Source organism: Ictidomys tridecemlineatus, chromosome 3 (genome assembly GCF_052094955.1).
Source record: "Ictidomys tridecemlineatus isolate mIctTri1 chromosome 3, mIctTri1.hap1, whole genome shotgun sequence".
Classification (NCBI taxonomy): domain Eukaryota; kingdom Metazoa; phylum Chordata; class Mammalia; order Rodentia; family Sciuridae; genus Ictidomys; species Ictidomys tridecemlineatus.
This window is the reverse complement of record NC_135479.1, coordinates 140595556-140614827: the sequence shown is the minus strand read 5'-3', so window position 1 is coordinate 140614827 and position 19272 is coordinate 140595556. Positions and strand designations below refer to the sequence as shown.

The 19272-nt window shown below is 44.3% G+C and overlaps 1 protein-coding gene across 3 annotated transcripts in view; it reads right to left on the bottom strand.

Annotated features, from left to right (window-relative positions):
• Positions 1–18977, bottom strand: part of Muc20 (mucin 20, cell surface associated) — a 36442-nt gene extending 17465 nt beyond the window's left edge. For 2 of the 3 annotated variants that reach the window (XM_078043970.1, XM_078043969.1), the window contains exons 1-4: positions 18796–18977; positions 13864–15186; positions 11724–12401; positions 4522–5199 (exon numbers count right to left, since the gene is read on the bottom strand). In XM_078043970.1, coding sequence (XP_077900096.1) covers positions 4522–5199; positions 11724–12401; positions 13864–15186; positions 18796–18871 — 2755 coding nt within the window. In that variant the 5' untranslated portion in view covers positions 18872–18977. The remainder of the gene's footprint in view (positions 1–4521; positions 5200–11723; positions 12402–13863; positions 15187–18795) is intronic. The other variant, XM_078043971.1, reaches the window with a different exon arrangement.
• Positions 18978–19272: the final 295 nt, after the last annotated feature.

Genomic DNA, 19272 nt, shown 5'->3' with positions numbered 1-19272 from the left:
GTTAAAACACCTTATGGTTTTACAACAGTGGTTACTATTATAACCAAAAATTATATGTATATATATTAAAATAATTATATTGTCCTCATTTTTCAGGCTGTAATATTTTACCTCTTTGCTGTTATGTATGCTCAATTAATTACTGATGGTCATACTAAAATTTTATTCTTAACAGACATGAACATTCATTTTTTAAACTTACTTATAAAAAAACCTTTATATCTCCAATATTTACAGTTCTTCCTCTACTATCAAATTGTATTAACAAATATTTTAACACCAATTGATTTTCACATGCCTCATAATGGACAATTCTCATTGTTATATCAGGTTCCTTAGTTATATCCCTCTTTCTTAATTTCTACCATCCCTCTTGTACATGGATTAAAGGTGTATACAGATAAAAGTAAATAAAGAGGAGTAATATCTGTTTTTATTCATGAAAAATGGAATAACTATTATACACTGCCTCAACTCTCTCCACAGCAAACTAAATTAGCCACCTTTATCCTAATGCTAAAATTGTTTTCTACTACTTTAAATGTTATTACAAATTCTCAATATATAGCTAAACTAACTCCTCATATTTCTGTAGCTGTGTTTTCTCCTCATTTGGATTCCAATTTACTATCTCTTTTTTTTAACCCTTGAAACTCTTCTGCAGTGTCATAAATCCCATCTTCCTTGCTCATATACACAGCCGCACCAAAATTCCTGACCTTTGACAGAAAGTAATGCTCACACAGGTAAAGCTATAAAATCCCTTTGTCCTTTATTTTCAGATGCTGTAAAATCCCATGGATTTTTTTCATCATAAAAATGTTTTCCATCTCTTCTCAGCAGGTTCATGCTATAGTCAACAACTGTTCTCACCTTTCAGGACCCCATGTGAAAATCTGTAAATCCATGAGGCCTACATTCTAATACACTTTGACAAATGGATGTTACCCATGTCCCTCCTTTTCATCCTAACTCCTTTCTTCAGGTTTTTATTCATACTCATTCTGGGTTCATTTGAGCTAGTGCCCAAAGGTCTAATAAGGTATCTACTTACATTTCTCATTTATTACTTTGTTTTGCCACCTGACTCGTTTAAAAATGGATAATGCCCCTACATATGTATCTCATACTTTTACACAATTTTGAAATCAATAAAATATAATTTTAAATCATAAACATCCTCATAATCCTACCAGACAGTCTTTAGTTAAACAGCACATCACACTCTTAAAACTTGCCTTTTAAAACAAAACCAAGGGAAAATCTAGCCTCTCTCATATTAATAATGCTTTAAGTATCTCTTTATTTTATAGTTAATGCACTCAACATGCAATACAAAATGAACCTCACAATTGATCATCTGCTTTGGATAGACATTTTATTCTTAAACGGCCATTACCAAAAATTTATGTAATATCTAAGTTTCCATCAGACCCAGGACGACAAGACCCTACGTCTCTGATCACATGGGGAAAAGGATAGGCTGCTATGCTTACACCAACAGGTCCAGTTTGGAGTCCAGCTCAGTGTGTGAGAACTATCAATTATGATTGGACATCAAGGACTTCACAACCTGATCCCCAAGTTTCATTTGATCCTTGATGAGGAGAGTCCCACCAAACAAGAGGACAATTATCACTCTCCTCGAAAGAAAAGATACACTGAAAGAGGATCCCAAGATACTAGACTTCCAGTGACTTGGGGAATATAAAATCATTAACAGCCTCAGCTCAAGAGCAGTTGGCTCAAATTGGGTTAAAATGTACTCCAGAAAACTTAGTTGCTACTTTGATTACTATACTCACACAAAACTCTGTAAATGCTTTGGTCTTAACAATAATGTTGATCTGTTGTTGTGCCACAGCTATGAAAATTCAGTACAGTCAGACTCCTTGACTTTTAAAACCCATTATAATATCTGGGTTCGCTTGGCTAAAATTGTTATATACCTGCAAAATGTCTCATGGTACCCATTGTTGTCTTAGCAGATTAACTGTGTTCTTACCATCTTCCCAGGATTTAATAGGCCACCATCCCGCACAATGCATCCACATAAGGTCTATTCCTCTTGATAAAAACTGTGAGGATTCAGTGAGCCTTCTCTCTAAGGCAACATTTGACACTTTGACATTTTCCTTAGTGAGTATCCCTGGACTGGCTGTCGAGGCTTACAATACCATTATAAAACTGAACTGTGTATGGTTAAAAATATTAATCATACCTCTATGGCAATTAATATGCTTAATGAAGAACAAAAACAACATCAGCAAGCTGTACTTGACAATTGGGCCACAATTAATTATTTGCTATTATCACATCATAAAGGATGTTAGGAGCTTAATAATATATGTTGCTTCAATTTAAATGATAATAGTAATTCTATCTCAAAGGAGTTAGACTACCTTGAAGATATCATTATAAAGATCCGACAAGATGATGGAGGTCTATACTTATTGGATCGGCTAACTTAGTGGTTACCCAACTTTATATGGGTCAAACAATTATTCATAAGTGGATATTTACTAATATTGGGATTATTATGTTGTGCTTGCTGTTGCCAATGTTTACACAATTTTCTACTCCCTCTGACATTTAAGAGAAAACAAATATTATTCATCAAAAAGGCTATAAAAGGGGCTGGGGATGTGGCTCAAGTGGTAGCCCGCTCGCTTGGCATGCATGTGGCCCGGGTTCGATCCTCAGCACCACATACAAACATGTTGTGTCCACCGAAAACTAAAAAATAAATATTAAAATTCTCAAAAAAAAAAGGCCATAAAAAACAAAAAAGGGTAGATGTAGGGATTCTGACTGTGGAAATGTACAGGGAAGTGTTCCCCTAGGTAAGAAAACTCTGGGGGATAACAGGCACCATGTTTCTCACCCTTAGAATGCCCTGCAATCTCTCTTAGGATCTAGTAATACAGCTAATATATGTGCAATGTCTAGCTGGTATGGCACTGTCCTGAGAAGCCTCTGTGTTAGAGTCTCATCAAGCCTTGACCTTGATTGCAGGCACATAGCTCCTGGGAATAGAAGAACTTGTTTGCTAGATAACTACAATGTTTCACCAAGATCCCATGCTCCAGGAGCTGCCTGCCTACAGTAATTTCAGACAATGGACATTCTTGGACTTCACCAAGCTCTTAACATTGCATATTGTAACTATGAAATGTAACTGCAGAATAAAGAACCTTACTGATACTCTAAACAATAATATAGGTATGGTACTAATCACCTAATGTAACCTATAAATATAAATAAACATGGCGACTAGGACAAAAGTCACTCTGCCAGTTTCCTGACTCTGAGGGACTTAACTCTGTATCTACTGTCTTTATCATTATTCCTTTACAGAGAACCTCTTACTTTACTCTCTGGCCTCCCCTTTGTATCTTAGGACTTGTGTTATGTGAATGTATTATCTAATCAACAAACAATAAGGGAAAATATATTAGTAAATTAAGCTTATAAAACTAGAAGCACAATGGGAAGACCTAAGTTTGGGAGTCACACTGACTCTCATCTGAAGCCCCCTCCCATATTTCTAGGACAATTTAACTACATCTTAAAACCTGTTTCCTCGCCTGTGAGATGGGTAATGTCGCCCAGCTCCCAACATTGTTTGAGAGGACACATTAGAGGCAAATGAAAAGCTTCAAGCACCCCTCCTGACGACAGAGAGGACACTGCTGGTGCCAGTGCCTACTGGGCATGAAATATGTGTAGGTCACCCCTGAGTAGCATACAAAAGGTGTTAAGTGGTTGTGATCAGAGGCACAGGACAGAGTGCCAGAGAGTGGAGCTGGAGGCTGCAGGCTGACCAGGAACTGGATTCACCCAGCAGCCCCTGAACGTGACTGCTCCCCGAGAATTAGACGGTGTCACAGAGTTGTAGCTCGACTTCCCACACCCTCACCCCACTGTCATTTGTTAATATTTCAGGACACTCTCTATGGCACAGCGCCCCACAAGTACATCCAGAGGGCCCCACTTTCACAGGGTCGCAGCTGCTCAGAGAGCAATAATTGGCTCTGACCCCCACAACCTCCCCTTTGTGTGGCTAAGGCTGAACAAGAGGCTTTCAGAGGTCGAGGACAGGTCTTTTAAACAAAAGCTGGGACCTTGCCACATGCACCGTAGTTACTCAGCACTCACTTCATGGAAGGCTGGAGCCGGAAAGGCCCCCAGTGCTCCTCCAGTGCAATCCTGATTGCTACGGGTGGGGAAACTGAGGCTCAGAGAGGGAGAGGTACAGGCCAAGTTCGCTCAGCTTGTTAAGGTAGAGTGAGGATCTCAGGCCACATCTCCAGACATGCAGCCCACACACTTTCCATACATCCCCTAACTCTGCTCAGGGCTGACTTTGGCAAAAGCACTAGAAGACCATGAAGAGGTCACACTGGTGAGAGGTCAGCAGAGCCCCCCACCCACCCGTCCTTCCTCCCACCTCCTGAAGCATGCAGGCATCCAGAGACCCTGAGCCCCCAATCCCAAGGATCACACGGGGAAGTCACTTACCTGCAGGGATTTCTGTGGTCTGCCTTGTCTGAGCAGTGGTGGGAGTGGCTGTTGGGGACTCTGGTGGGGCTGTGGCCTTGCTGAAGGTGAAGTGTGTCTCTTGGCTGCTACTGGCTATAGAGGGATGGGCAGAAGGCAGAGGGCTCCTGCTGGTGGGGAAGGACCCCGTGGTTGTGCCCTCTGTGGCAAAAGTCTCTGAGGGGGTGGAGACCTGGATGGTGGCTGCCTCTGAGGAGCTGTAGACGGAGGCTCTGGGCCCAACAGAGGAAGTCACTGTGCCCACCATTGACCCAGCGTCCGTGGAGCGTGTACCAGGTCCCGAGACCTCCAAGTGGCGTGTTGTCCCAGCAGAGAGGGCTGAGGTTTCCTCCCAGGGGCTGGTGCCACCTGCCACCAAGGTTCCACTGGGGGTGGGGGTGGGGGTCTGGGCTGCTGCTGTTTCTCTCTCTGTGGTGCCACTGGTGGGCAGTGGGGTCTCAGGGGTGGAGTCAGGGGAGGCTGACTCTGAGGCGCTGGCTGTTGACAAGGTCTCAGCAGAGGCTGTGATCTTGGGGATGTGTGACTTGGCCTCAGTGGAGGCGGACAGAGCTGATGTCTCAGAGGTGGACACGGCCTGCACTCCTGTGGGGCTATAGTCTGAGTCCAAGGTCCCAGGGGTGGTGGCCCACAGAGTGTTAGCTAAATAAATAATGAGAAAGCAAAATGGAATATTCAGCAGTTATGAAATAAAACAATTTGGGGGGGTGGGGGAAATGGGAATTGCTATTCAATGGGGACAAAATTTTAGTTTTGCCAGTTGTAAGTTCCAGAAGTCTGCTGCACAGTGTGCCTGCGTGAACAATTCTGTACTGTGCACTTAAAAATTGCTGAGGGTCCCTCTGCTTCCTGATTGCCTCATCCTGAGTTACTTTCCTCCTTTAAACTCTTCCACCCTGATGTTCTGCCTCTTTTTGGGGCCCAGAGCAATGGAGCTGGTCATTAATGGACTGAGACCTCTGAAACCAATAAAATCCTCAGGTCCAAGGCTGAAGAAACATACTGCAATAAGGAGACTTTACAAAAACTAATGGTGACCTTTAATGTATCACAAGCCCCAGGTGCGTACCTTTGGACTTACTTGATTGACCATTTCTTTCTTTACTACAGTGCATGGGAATTTCTATTTCACAATCTTGAAAATTTGTCTAACAATTTCTCAAACACCTCATGTGTGGGTTGCTTATGTTGTGGTTTATATAAGTGTCCCCCAGAGGTCTCTGTATTACAGGTTTAGGCTCCAGGCAGTGGAGGCTTGTGGGAGAACCTTAGTTCATGGGGGTTGCCCTTGAAGACAGTTGTTGGATTGCAGCCCCTTCCTCTTCCTCTCTTCTGCTCCCTTGTCCTGAGGGATGCTGTCTTTTCCTGTCACACACATCATAATGTGTTGTCTTACCACAAACCCAAAAGCAATAGGCTTAACTAACTGATCATGGACTGAAACCTCCAAAACTTAGAGCCAAAATCAGCCTTTTCTCCTTATAAGTCTATTATCTCGTCAGACTGACTCCTGCCTGAAACACAGAGGAGGTGGAGCTGACTGACTCTGGCCCATGACACAGAAGAGGAGACCCACCCTGCACAAGTGGAGGAGGAGAACACACTGAGACCCCCATCTACCAACACATGGCTGTCCCAGCCATGTGTAGAGACAAAAAACAGGACTGGGAAGACCATCACCAAGGCCCCTGCAGGCCTGGGTACACCAGAGGCGAGATACTGGTAACCTGCAGAGACACCACAAATTATAGTATAGAAATTGTAATATCTCAGATCTGCACTGCTAGAAAGGAAGACACATGAACAACATGAAAAAGCAAGGGAATAAAATGCTCCAAACAAACCAAGATGCTCCAATAACAGAATCCATTGACAGCACAGTAGATGAAATGTCAGAGAAGGAGTTCAGAATGTACATAATTAAAGTGATCTTCGAAGCATAGACTGATATAAGAAAGCAAATACAGGCAACAATTGATCACTCCAACAAAGAGATAAGAAAGCAAATACAGGTAGCAAGGATTACTTCAAGTCAGAGAGAGAGACTCTGAAAAAAAAACACACACACAAATACTTGAAATGAAGGAAACAATAAACCAAATAAAATAATTTAATAGAAAGCAACACCAACAGACTAGATCACATGGAAGACAGAACCTCAGGCAATGAAGACAAAATTTATAATCTGGAAAATAAAGTAGACCACACAATGAAGATGATAAGAAACCATGAACAGAATGTTCAAGAATTATGGAATAAAATGAAAAGACCAAATCTAAGAATTATCTGGATAGAGGAATGCCAAGAGATACAAACCAAAGGAATGCACAATCTCAGAAATAATAATATCAATAATATCAGAATATTTCCCAAACATGAAGAATGGATTGGAAAATCAAATGCAAGAAGCTTACAGGCCACCAAATGTACAAAACTACAACAGGTTCACACCAAGACACATTATAATAAAAATGCTTTGCATACAGAATAAGGATAGAATTTTAAAGTCAGAAGAGAAAAGTTTCAGATTACATACAGGGGGATTCCAATTCAGATCGCAGCAGATTTCTCAACCCAGACCCTCAAACCTAGGAGATCCTTGAACAACATATACCAAGCTCTGCAAGAAAATGGACGCTAACAAAGAATCTTATATTCAGAAAAAATAAGCTTCAGATTTGATGACAAAATAAAAACCTTCCGTGACAAACAAAAGTTAAAGGAATTTACAAGAAAGCCTGTACTACAGAACATTCTCAGCAAAATATTCCATGGCGAGGAAATGAAAAACAACAATGAAAATCAGCAAAGGGAGGAACTATGCTAAAGAAAAGCCAATCAAAGGAGAAACCAAGTCAAGTTAAAAACCAAAAATAAACCAAAATGGCCAGAAATACAAACCACATTTCAATGATAACCCTGAAAGTTAATTGCCCAAACTCATCAATTAAAAGACATAGACTGGCAGATTGGATTAAAAAAATAAATAAAAGCCCCAACAATAGGCTGACTTCAAGAGACTCATCTCATAGGAAAAGACATCCACAGACTGAAGGTTGGGAAAAAACATACCACTCACATGGACTGCGTAAACAAGCAAGGATTTCCACCCTCATATCAAATAAACTAGGTGTCAAACCAAAGATAGTTAGAAGGGATAAAGATGGTCATTTCTTACTGCTTAAGGGAATCATACATCAATGAGACATAACAATCATAAACATCTATGCCCCAAACAATGGGGCAACTGTGTACATCAAACAAACCCTTCTCAATTTCAAGAATCAAATAGACCACAACACAATAATACTGAGGGACTTTAACTCACCTCTCTCACCACTAGGAAAGAGAGGTGAGTTAATATAGGTAGCAAGGATTACTTCAAGTCAGAGATGACACTAGAACAGAGACCCTGTGCCTAATAGAAGAAAAAGTAGGCCCAAATCTTAATCATGTCAGCTTAGAACCTGACTTCCTGAACAAGACTCCTAAAGCACAAGAAGTAAAATCAAGAATCGATAAATTGGATGGATTCAAACTAAAAAGCTTCTTTTCAGAAAAGGAAACAATCAATAATGTGATGAGAGAACCTACACAATGGGAAAAAAATCTTTACCACACACACCTCAGACAGAGCACTAATCTCCAGGACATATAAAGAACTGAAAAAAATTAACACCAAATAACCCAATCAATAAATGGCCTAAGGAACTGAACAGACACTTTACAGAAGAAGAAATACAATCAATCAACAAACATGAAAAGATGTTCAAATCATCTCTAGTAATTAGAGAAATGCAAATCAAAACTACTCTAAGATTTCATCTCACTCCAGTCAAAATGGCAATTATCAAGAATACAAGCAATACTAAGTGTTGACAAGGATGTAGGGGAAAAGGTACACTCATACATTGTTTGTGGGACTACAAATTGGTGCAACCACTATGGAAAGCAGTATGAAGATACCTCAGAAAACTTTGAATGGAACCATCATTTGACCCAGCTATCTCACTCCTTGGATTATGCCCAAAGGACTTAAAATCAGCACACTACAGTGATGAAGCCACATCAATGTTTATAGAGCTCAATTCACAATAGCTAAACTATGGAACCAACCTAGATGCCCTTCAACAGAGGAATGGATAAAGAAAATGTGCTACATATGCACAATGGAATATTATTCAGTATTAAAGAAGAATGAAATTATGGCATTTGCAGGTAAATGGATGGAATTAGAAACTATCATGCTAAGTGAAATAAGCCAATCCCAAAAAAAGCAAAAGCTGAACGTTTTCTCTAATAAGCAGATGCTGAACCATAGTGGGGCAGGGGCATAGGGAAGAATGAAGGAACTTTGGTTTGTGGAAAGGGGAGTCAGGAGAGGGATTGTGGAGATTGGAAGGACAGTAGAAAGAGACAGACATTATTACTCTATATACATGTATGATTACACTAGTGGTGTGACTCTGAACCATGTACAGCCAGAGGAATGAGAAGTTGTGCTCCATTTGTGTACTATATGTCAAAATGCATTCCACTGGAAAATTAATTAATTAATTTAAAAACTAGTTGATTATCTCAAGTATAGTGATGGAAAGCTGAGTAACACAGCATCTCAGTATTTTTTAAATCCTTTGTCATCTAACTTGGTAATGCATTTTCCACATATTGAATGATTATCTATATTGACTTCAAAAAATATATTTTTAGGGCTAGGATTATAGTTCAGTGGCGAAGTGCTTGCCTTACACATATGAGGCACTGGGTTCAGTCCTCAGTACCACATAAAAATAAATAAATAAAATAAAGGTATTGTGTATTGTATCCATCTACAACTAAAATTTGTAGATTTTAATCTACATTGTCTCACATGTGCAAGGACAGTGCTCTACCACTGAGCTACAACTCCAGCCCTATATTGACTTTTTATTTAAAATTTTTTAAAATTAGTGTCTATTGTCATGCATAAATATGAGTTCATTTTGACTTAATCATACAGTCATGGAATATAATTCAGTCTACAGTACTTTCCCTTCCTCTCCCTTCCCTGTTCCCTGTCCTCTACTGATCTTTCTTATGTGTATTTAGAGTTTTTAAAAATAAACATCACATTGGATTTCAACTTTAAGTATATTGATCTTTAAAGTCATTAATGTGTTCCGTTTTTTATTTCCTTTTAATCTTTATGATGTCTCTAGCTATATGTTACCTTTGATATATAGAAATTTGACTTTATTGCCAGACATGGTGGGGCACACCTATCATCCCAGCAACTTGGGAGGTGGAGGCAGGAGGATTGCAAGCTACAGAGCAGCCTCAGCTACTTAGTGAGACCCTTAGCACCTTAGCTGTCTCAAAAATAAAAATAAAATATATTTTAAGAAAAGGGGCCTGGGAGGCTGGGAATAAGCTCAGTTGATAGAGTGCTTGCCTCACATGCACAAGGCCCTGGGTTCAATCCCAAGCGCGTGCGCGCACACACACACACACACGCACTCACACACGCACACACTAAATAAATAAATAAAAATAGAAAAGGGAGCTGGGGATGTACCTCAGTGGTAAAGCACCTTTGGGTTCAATCCCTAATACCAAAATAAGAAAAAAAATATCAAAAAAGAAATTAGATTTATTTACATTTATTTAGGATTGTGTATCTCCTTTCATCAAAATCGTTTAGAGATCTAATTTTAAAAGGGAAAAAAAAAACATGAGAAGAGTACTTTCTTCAATTTCTGCTTAATGATAAGAATGCGCAATGATACTGGTTAATCAATCCAGGATGTAAGTAGAACCATTCTCCCTTAAAAAATAAACAACAACAAAATCTGTTGAGGGTCAATCTCATGTTAAATGTTCCTACCACAATAAAAACAAAATAAGAGATTCAAATCACAGAGACACAGTATGAAATCACAAATATGAATAAAACATTTTTCTTCCCTTGAGGGATGAAAAAAAGCATAGCTTTATCACAGAGAGACTGCCACATAGGCTCTGGTTGCCAAAAAGAGGAGCTGTATTTGCTGAGTCTCTCACTTTACCCCCTGGCCTAGAGGTCTTTGGTACTTTGAGGATTTTAAATAATGTGAATGTATTATCTAATCAACAAAAATAAAGAAAAGTATTATAAATAAAAATATATTAAGGCCAGCTTATAAAATAGAAGTACAGCATAAAGGCTAAAAGCTTTGGAATGAAATAAACACTCATTTGAATCCCATTGCCATATTTCTAGGACAATTTAGTTACTGTCTTTAAATTGTCACTGTCAGATGGGGCGACAATTCCCAGCTCTGGATGTTGTTTGGGAGGACACATTAGAGGCAATGGCAAATGCAAAGCTTCGAGCACTCCTCCTCACAGCAGAGAGGTCACTCTGGTGCCAATGCCTACAGGTGTGAAAGTCACCCCTGAGTAGCACACAAAAGGTATTCCTTAAAGTGTTTGTGATTAATATGTCTTGTCACCTGCCCAGAAAGTTAGGGCAAGCTAAGGATACTCAGAGTTGAAACACAAGGACAGAATGACAGAGAGCAGAGCTGGAGGCTGCAGGCTGACCAGGAACTGGGTCAACCAAGCAGCCTCTGAACGTGACTGCTCCCCAAGAATTAGACGTTGTCACAGACATGTACCCTGAGACCTCCCACACTCTCACCCCACTGTCATTTATCAATATTTCATTACTCTCTATGGGACAGAGCCCAGCAAGTACATCCAGCAGGCCCCAGTTCACAGCGTCGCAGCTGCTCAGAGAGCAATATTGACTGTGACCCCCACAGCCTTCCCTCTGAGTGGCTAAGGCTGGACCAGAGGCTCTCAAAGGCTGAGGACCACATCTTTTAAACAAGAGCTAGGACCTTGCCACATGCACCGTAGTTACTCAGCACTCACTTCAGGGAAGGTTGGAGCTGGAAAGCCCCCAGTGCTCCTCCAGTGCAATCCTGATTGCTACGGGTGGGGAAACTGAGGCTCAGAGAGGGAGAGGGACTGGGCCAGGTTTGCTCAGCTTGTTAAGGCAGAGCCAGGACCATAAAGAGGCCACATTGGTGAGGGGTCAGCAGAGCCCCCCACCCACCCGTCCTTCCTCCCACCTCCTGAAGCATGCAGGCATCCCAGAGACCCCGAGCCCCCAATCCCAAGGATCACACAGGGAAGTCACTTACCTGCAGGGACTTCTGTGGTCTGCCTTGTCTGAGCAGTGGTGGGAGTGGCTGTTGGGGACTCTGGTGGGGCTGTGGCCTTGCTGAAGGTGAAGTGTGTCTCTTGGCTGCTACTGGCTATAGAGGGATGGGCAGAAGGCAGAGGGCTCCTGCTGGTGGGGAAGGACCCCGTGGTTGTGCCCTCTGTGGCAAAAGTCTCTGAGGGGGTGGAGACCTGGATGGTGGCTGCCTCTGAGGAGCTGTAGACGGAGGCTCTGGGCCCAGCAGAGGAAGTCACTGTGCCCACCGTTGACCCAGCGTCCGTGGAGCGTGTACCAGGTCCCGAGACCTCCAAGTGGCGTGTTGTCCCAGCAGAGAGGGCTGAGGTTTCCTCCCAGGGGCTGGTGCCACCTGCCACCAAGGTTCCACTGGGGGTGGGGGTGGGGGTCTGGGCTGCTGCTGTTTCTCTCTCTGTGGTGCCACTGGTGGGCACTGGGGCCTCTGGGGTGGAGTCAGGGGAGGCTGACTCTGAGGCGCTGGCTGTTGACCAGGTCTCAGCAGAGGCTGTGGTCCTGGAGACATGTGATTTGGCCTCAGTGGAGGTGGACAGAACTGATGTCTCAGAGGTGGACATGGCCTGCACTCCTGTGGGGCTGTAGTTTGAGTCCAAGGTCCCAGGGGTGGTGGCCCACAGAGTGTTAGCTAAATAAATAATGAGAAAGCAAAATGGAATATTGAGCAGTCATAAAAAAGAACAGCTCACTGGGGGTGGGAAATGGGAGTTGCTATTCAATGGGAAGAAAATTTTAGTTTTGCCAGTTGTAAGTTCTAGAAATCTGCTGCACAGTGTGCCTGCGGGAACAATACCATACTGTGCACTAAAAATCTGCTGAAGGGAGATCTCATGTCAGGTGCTCTTACCACACACACACACAGAGAGAGAGAGAGAGAGAGAGAGAGAGAGAGAGAGAGAGAAAGGAGAGAGGGAGGAAGAAGAGGAGGAGGAGGAGGAGGAGGAGGAGGAGGAGGAGGAGGAAGAGAAATTTGAGTTTACCATAGGCTCCACTTAGGTAAAAGAGGAGTATATAAATACATGTACACACTGCGATCCTCTTACTTTACTCTCTGGCCTCCCCTTTATATCTTGGGATTTGTGTTATGTGAATGTATTATCTAATCAGCAAACAGTAAGGAAAATATATTAGTAAATTAAGCTTATAAAACTAGAAGCACAATGGGAAGACCTAAGTTTGGGAGTCACACTGACTCTCATCTGAAGCCCCCTGCCTTATTCCTAGGACAATTTAACTACGTCTAAAAACCTGTTGTCTCGCCTGTGAGGTGGGTAATGTCGCCCAGCTCCCAACCTTGTTTGGAGGACACATTAGAGGCAAATGCAAAGCTTCAAGCACCCCTCCTGACGACAGAGAGGACACTGCTGGTGCCAGAGCCTACTGGGCATGAAATATGTGTAGGTCACCCCTGAGTAGCATACAAAAGGTATTCCTTAAAGTGGTTATGATCAGAGGCACAGGACAGAGTGCCAAAGAGTGGAGCTAGAGGCTGCAGGCTGACCAGGAACTGGATTCACCCAGCAGCCTCTGAACGTGACTGCTCCCTGAGAATTACATGTTGTCACAGAGTTGTATCTCTGAGACCTCCCACACCCTCACCCCACTGTCATTTGTTAATATTTCAGGACACTCTCTATGGCACATCCAGCAGGCCCCACTTTCACAGGGTTCCAGCTGCTCAGATACCCACAGCCTTCCCCTTTCTGTGGCTAAAGCTGGACCAGAGGCTGTCAAAGGCTGAGGACCAGGTCTGTTAAACAAGAGCTGGGAACTTGCCACATGCACTGTAGTTACTCAGCACTTCACTTCAGGGAAGGTTGGAGCTGGAAAGGCCCCCAGTGCTCCTCCAGTGCAATCCCTGATTGCTACGGGTGGGGAAACTGAGGCTCAGAGAGGGAGAGGGACTGGGCCAGGTTTGCTCAGCTTGTTAAGGCAGAGCCAGGACCACTAGGAGACCATAAAGAGGCCACACTGGTGAGAGGTCAGCATAGCCCCCCACCCACCCGTCCTTCCTCCTACCTCCTGAAGCATGCAGGCATCCAGAGACCCGGAGCCCCCAATCCCAAGGATCACATGGGGAAGTCACTTACCTGCAGGGACTTCTGTGGTCTGCCTTGTCTGAGCAGTGGTGGGAGTGGCTGTTGGGGACTCTGGTGGGGCTGTGGCCTTGCTGAAGGTGAAGTGTGTCTCTTGGCTGCTACTGGCTATAGAGGGATGGGCAGAAGGCAGAGGGCTCCTGCTGGTGGGGAAGGACCCCGTGGTTGTGCCCTCTGTGGCAAAAGTCTCTGAGGGGGTGGAGACCTGGATGGTGGCTGCCTCTGAGGAGCTGTAGACGGAGGCTCTGGGCCCAGCAGAAGAAGTCACTGTGCCCACCATTGACCCAGCGTCCGTGGAGCATGTACCAGGTCCTGAGACCTCCAAGTGGCGTGTTGTCCCAGCAGAGAGGGCTGAGGTTTCCTCCCAGGGGCTGGTGCCACCTGCCACCAAGGTTCCACTGGGGGTGGGGGTGGGGGTCTGGGCTGCTGCTGTTTCTCTCTCTGTGGTGCCACTGGTGGGCAGTGGGGCCTCGGGGGTGGAGTCAGGGGAGGCTGACTCTGAGGTGCTGGCTGTTGACAAGGTCTCAGCAGAGGCTGTGATCTTGGGGATGTGTGACTTGGCCTCAGTGGAGGTGGACAGAGCTGATGTCTCAGAGGTGGGCTCGGCCTGCACTCCTGTGGGGCTATATTCTATCTCTGAGGTCCCAGAGATGGTGGCAACTGTTTCTATCTTCATGACGCTGCCCCTGGTGAACTCAATGTGAGTTATGCTATATGCCACTAAGGCCTTGGGCCTAGTTGCCGCGTCAGGTGACAGGATGTGTGAGGTGGTATTGACGGAGACTGAGCTGTCTGCAGAGGAACTGCTCTCTGAGGACAAGCTCTCAGCTTCTGGGGAGATTTGGGTCGATGTCCAGCTGCCAGCCACCATCCTCTTTGTCTCTTCTGAGCTGTCATCTGTACAAAGGGTATCAAAGATGGCTTCTGTGGGACCACTGCCTGCACTTCTCTCAGCTGTGGTGGTTCCAGTGCCTGTGGGGCTGCTGCTCATGACAGAAGTCTCCACAGGGGAGGTGACCACAGCCCTGAAATTGGAAGCTCTTACTTTTGTGAGGGTGTTGGTTTCCATGGCAGGGGACATGGTCTGGGCCTCCCTGATTTCTACCTTTGAAGTGGTGCCAACTGGGATTAAGTTCTTGGAAAGTGTCTTGGTGCTCAGGGTTTGAGTTTTCAAAGAAACATGGCTTTGTGTTGAAGTCTCAGTGAGGTCAAGGGTCTGGAAGCCTTCTTCTGAGCTTGTCCTGACACCCTGAGTCATAGTAGGCACTACTCTGTTGTTTGATGTCACCAAAGGGACTGTTCTACTGGTGCTGGGGCCTGTGTTGAGGAAGACCAACCTTGTGAACCTTGAGTCTCAACAGACCGGCTTCAGACAAGCTCTTATGTGTATGCCCTGGACACTGCCAGGAGAGGTGGAGTAATTGTTACCTCATTTTCCATCTATGTAATGAGGAAGAAGGAGGCAGTACTGGGGAGCCCAGTCCCATGAGGGAATCATGGAGCTGGGGTTACCCTGACCAGTGGCTTCTGAAGCCCTGATGACACACCTGAGGCCAGCAAGCCCTAGTATCTGAGCTGATTATTGATCTTTGGCCATCAGAGGCATGGTGCGTGGCCAGGATCTACCTTCAAAGATGGACAAAGTAGGCAGAAATCTACAGGAGCCAACAACTACAGAGCAGGGAGCAGGACTCTCAGAAATTTCTGAAAGAATCCTAGTCGTTTTCCCATGAATATTTTCTCATCCAAAAGTGTTTCCCCATGGAAGTATTTTCTTTTCTTTTTCTCTTTGAATGGGTATTGAACTCAGGAATGCTTTGCCATGGAGCTATACATCCAGCTCTGGGATTATTGGCGTGTGCCACCATGCCCATCTCTTTTTATTTTTTGAGACAGAGTCTCACTAAGTTGCTTAGGGCCTTGCTAAATAGCTGAGGATGGCCTCAAACATGAGATCCTCCACCTCAGCAAATTGCTTGGATCACAGGTATGTGCTACCACATCTAGCTGGAAGTATTTTCTTAAAATACAAGAAAGACTTGTGGTTTCTGTCTATAAAGGTAGCTGGGAGGACTGGGGAAGAAGAAGCTCCTGTGTGAATGTAGGGCATGTTGTTTTCAAAAGCAAGGACAGCAGCAGAGTCCCTGGGTCTTCAGCAAGGGAGGAGAGTACTTCCCATCCCTGCCCAAGGCTCTTCCCAAGGTGGACCTGAGAACTGCAGGGTTGGAACCCCAGAACTACAGAAGCAATGGGCCAACGGGCCAAGCATCTTCCACATGTCACAGGGAATCCAGTGAGGCAAAGCTTAATGTTTTAGAGAGAAGCTGCTAGAACTTCCCTGTAGAACAGCAGGCCTATTCATGGGCCCTCTGAGGTCATGGCAGTGGAGATCTGGCCAGTATCAGTATCTTTTATGGCCTGAGAAAGGTGCCTCTCCTGCCTACTCAAGCGGAGGGCTCTCTGTGTGAGTGGGCCAGGCAACCCACTGCTCTTGGGTAGCTCTTCCAGATTCGGCAAGTAAAAATATAAGATATACAGTTAAATTTGAATTTGTATTTCAGATGAACAATGAGTAACTTTTTTAACTATATGAGAGAGTGAATAATTTTTTAGTATAAGTATTTTTCATGAAATGTTTTAAACATACTTATACTTTAAAAATTTCATCACCTGAAATTCAAATTTAACCAACTATCTTGTGGTTCATCTGGCAATCCTACTCTTGGAAGGAAAAGAATCTAAACAGAAACAACCTTTTTTGGCATTTTGATGTTTTAAGATGTCTTTACTGAGATCCACTAGCCCAAACATAGTGCAAGGAGAGGCGCAGACTCTCCATGTGGTGGGTGAAGCAGGGTATCAGGTCCTTGGCTCATCCTCCCTTGGACCTCCGTGAGTGACAGAGCAGGAGTCAAGAGACTGTGTTGCAGCCCCAAGACTGCTACTTATTTGCTCAGATGATATACAGATTGAAATCCCAGCTGCCTCCTAGTAGCTAGCCTGTCCTCCAGATGGATTTCTCCCAGGCTTCATATCTTCACCTGGGGGAAAGATGGTCATAACACCCACCATGCCACAGCAACCAAGACCAAGGAAGGAGGTGCATGGGAGAGCTCTGATATTCCGAAGCCTGCAAGAGGTGTGGAACATCTCCATTGGGTCCCCTTAAGGAGTGACCTGAAAGTACACAGCCTGGCTTAATACTGGGGATTTCAGATTGTGTCCCACATGCACTTTGGATGGACCATGGGGACATGCACTCATTATCTATTCCACTCAGCCCAGCTGCTCACAGAAATGATGCTTACACAGGAACTGCCAGTCTGATGTCTTAAATTTTTCTTCTTCCAATTTAAAGCCTGAGCTATTTCCCTGAGCCTCCTGGCTGGTCCCCATGAAAAGGAAGCGGAGCCTTACTGCCCAATCCACACAGCCAGATGCCCATTCAGTGGTGGTGACTGTCTTGCAGTCTGACCCCCAACCTCCACTGGCACATTGTCTACTGTTTCCAGGAAGCTTGGGTTGTCATGTCTGCTATGAAACCTCCCCATCCCCCTCAAACCCAAGGCCTCTTTATCTCCAGAGTTGGGGAGGCCCCATCCTGAGCCTCTTTCCTGCCATTGTTTTCCGGAACAGAGCAAAACCTACTCATCTCTCCAGGGCTCTAGAATGTTGCAACTCTCCCACTCTGTTCAACCAGGCACATGGAGAGGAAAGGGTAGACTTTGGAACCTGATCTGAGTCCTCTTTCTTCTGCTTGCTCTGCTGCGTGATCCTGGCCACATCTCCCAGCTCCAAGCCTGCATTTTCTCATTCATAAAATGAGACTCGGAGCACATACTTCACGGGGTTCATGTAAGGATTAAATGAAGTGAAGTGGAATATGTAGCACAAACCTGGTGGTCTGAGAGCATGTGGGAGTCAGTGTGGTCCAGTGGTTAGGCACATGTGACATTACTTCCTGGCTCTGTGAATAAATTACTTAATCCCCGTAAGCCTCAGTCTCCTTGCTTTTAAAGGGGTGAGGGTGAGCCTGATATGGGGGTACAATCTGTAATTCCAGCTATTTAGGAGGCTGAGGCAGGACAATCCTAAGTTTGAGTTCACTCTCAGCAACTTAGTGAGTCTTTGTCTCAAAAAAAATATATTAAAGGACTAGGCATGTAGCTTAGTGGTAGCGTGCCCCTGGGTTCAAGCCCCAAAACCAGAATAATTAATTAATTAATAATAAAATAAAGGGTGACAGTGGAAATAAGGCTAGTACCTATCTTACAGGGTTATTCTGAGGACTAAGAAAAAAATGTATGATGATTACATGTCAATGTGGGCGTGGGATGTGGATAATGGGGAGTTTGTATATGATAGGCACAGGGGTATATGGGAAATGTTTGCTGTGTTCAATTTGGCTATGAACTTAAAATTGCTTTTTAAGAAGTCTATTTTTAAATGTATCTAGTGAGCTTGGCACAGTGCCTGTCAGTGACAGATTAGTGTTAACTCTCTTCTACCATAAAAGCCCAGCCTCTTCTGTCCAAGAATTTTGTGACAGTCAGGCTTTTCACACAAAAGCCACATTTTTGAAGGAAATCTATGCTAAGTAACAAAAGTGTCCGACTCTTAAGTCACATTCTTCAACTTTAGACAGAATTATCATCAGCTGACACCTTCTGTCCCCCGCCCACCACCATCCCATGTACACTGCCACATTCATAAAGACAAATTTACAAAGACCCTTTTACAGTGATGGCTGACACACACTGCCATTTGTATATTCATTATCAACAATAATCACACTTCCCATATAGCCTCTGGTTAATTATAACTCATGAAAGAGCCTACCCTCACCCACTCCCAATGCTTCTACTGAAATTCACTCCCAGAACACTGCAGGGGAAGAAGCTCATACAGCCCCTCTCCCCTCCTTACCTGCAGAACTTCCCAAGACTCCATTCTCCCAGCAAAAGAAAAGAAGGGGCAGAACCAGGCCCCTCACAGAGCTCATCCTAGCTGGGGCGCTGATCACCACTGCCTAGCAGACCTGCCCGCTGCCTCTCACCACCACCTTTTCCTGCTTCCTCAACCCAGGGAGGAGGGGCAGGCCACCTGCCTAGGTGTGACTGGATAGTTTCCAGGATGCAGCCAGGTGCAGGCTGAGAGCTGGCAGGTCAGGGGTATCAGCAACCTAATCTTCCTGCCCTTCTTGCCCAATGATCTTGCCTCTCTAAAGTCTGATTCATGTCATCATTACCATGGTGATATTCACCCCCACAGTCTTGCAGCTGGGGAGGCCAAGGGAGATGGTGTTTCACCTCCTTTCTGCCATACCTGGGGTTTGGGCTCCATGCACAGACTTGGGTTTCATTCCTGATCCTAGACCTTATCAGCTCTAGGATCTAGAATAAA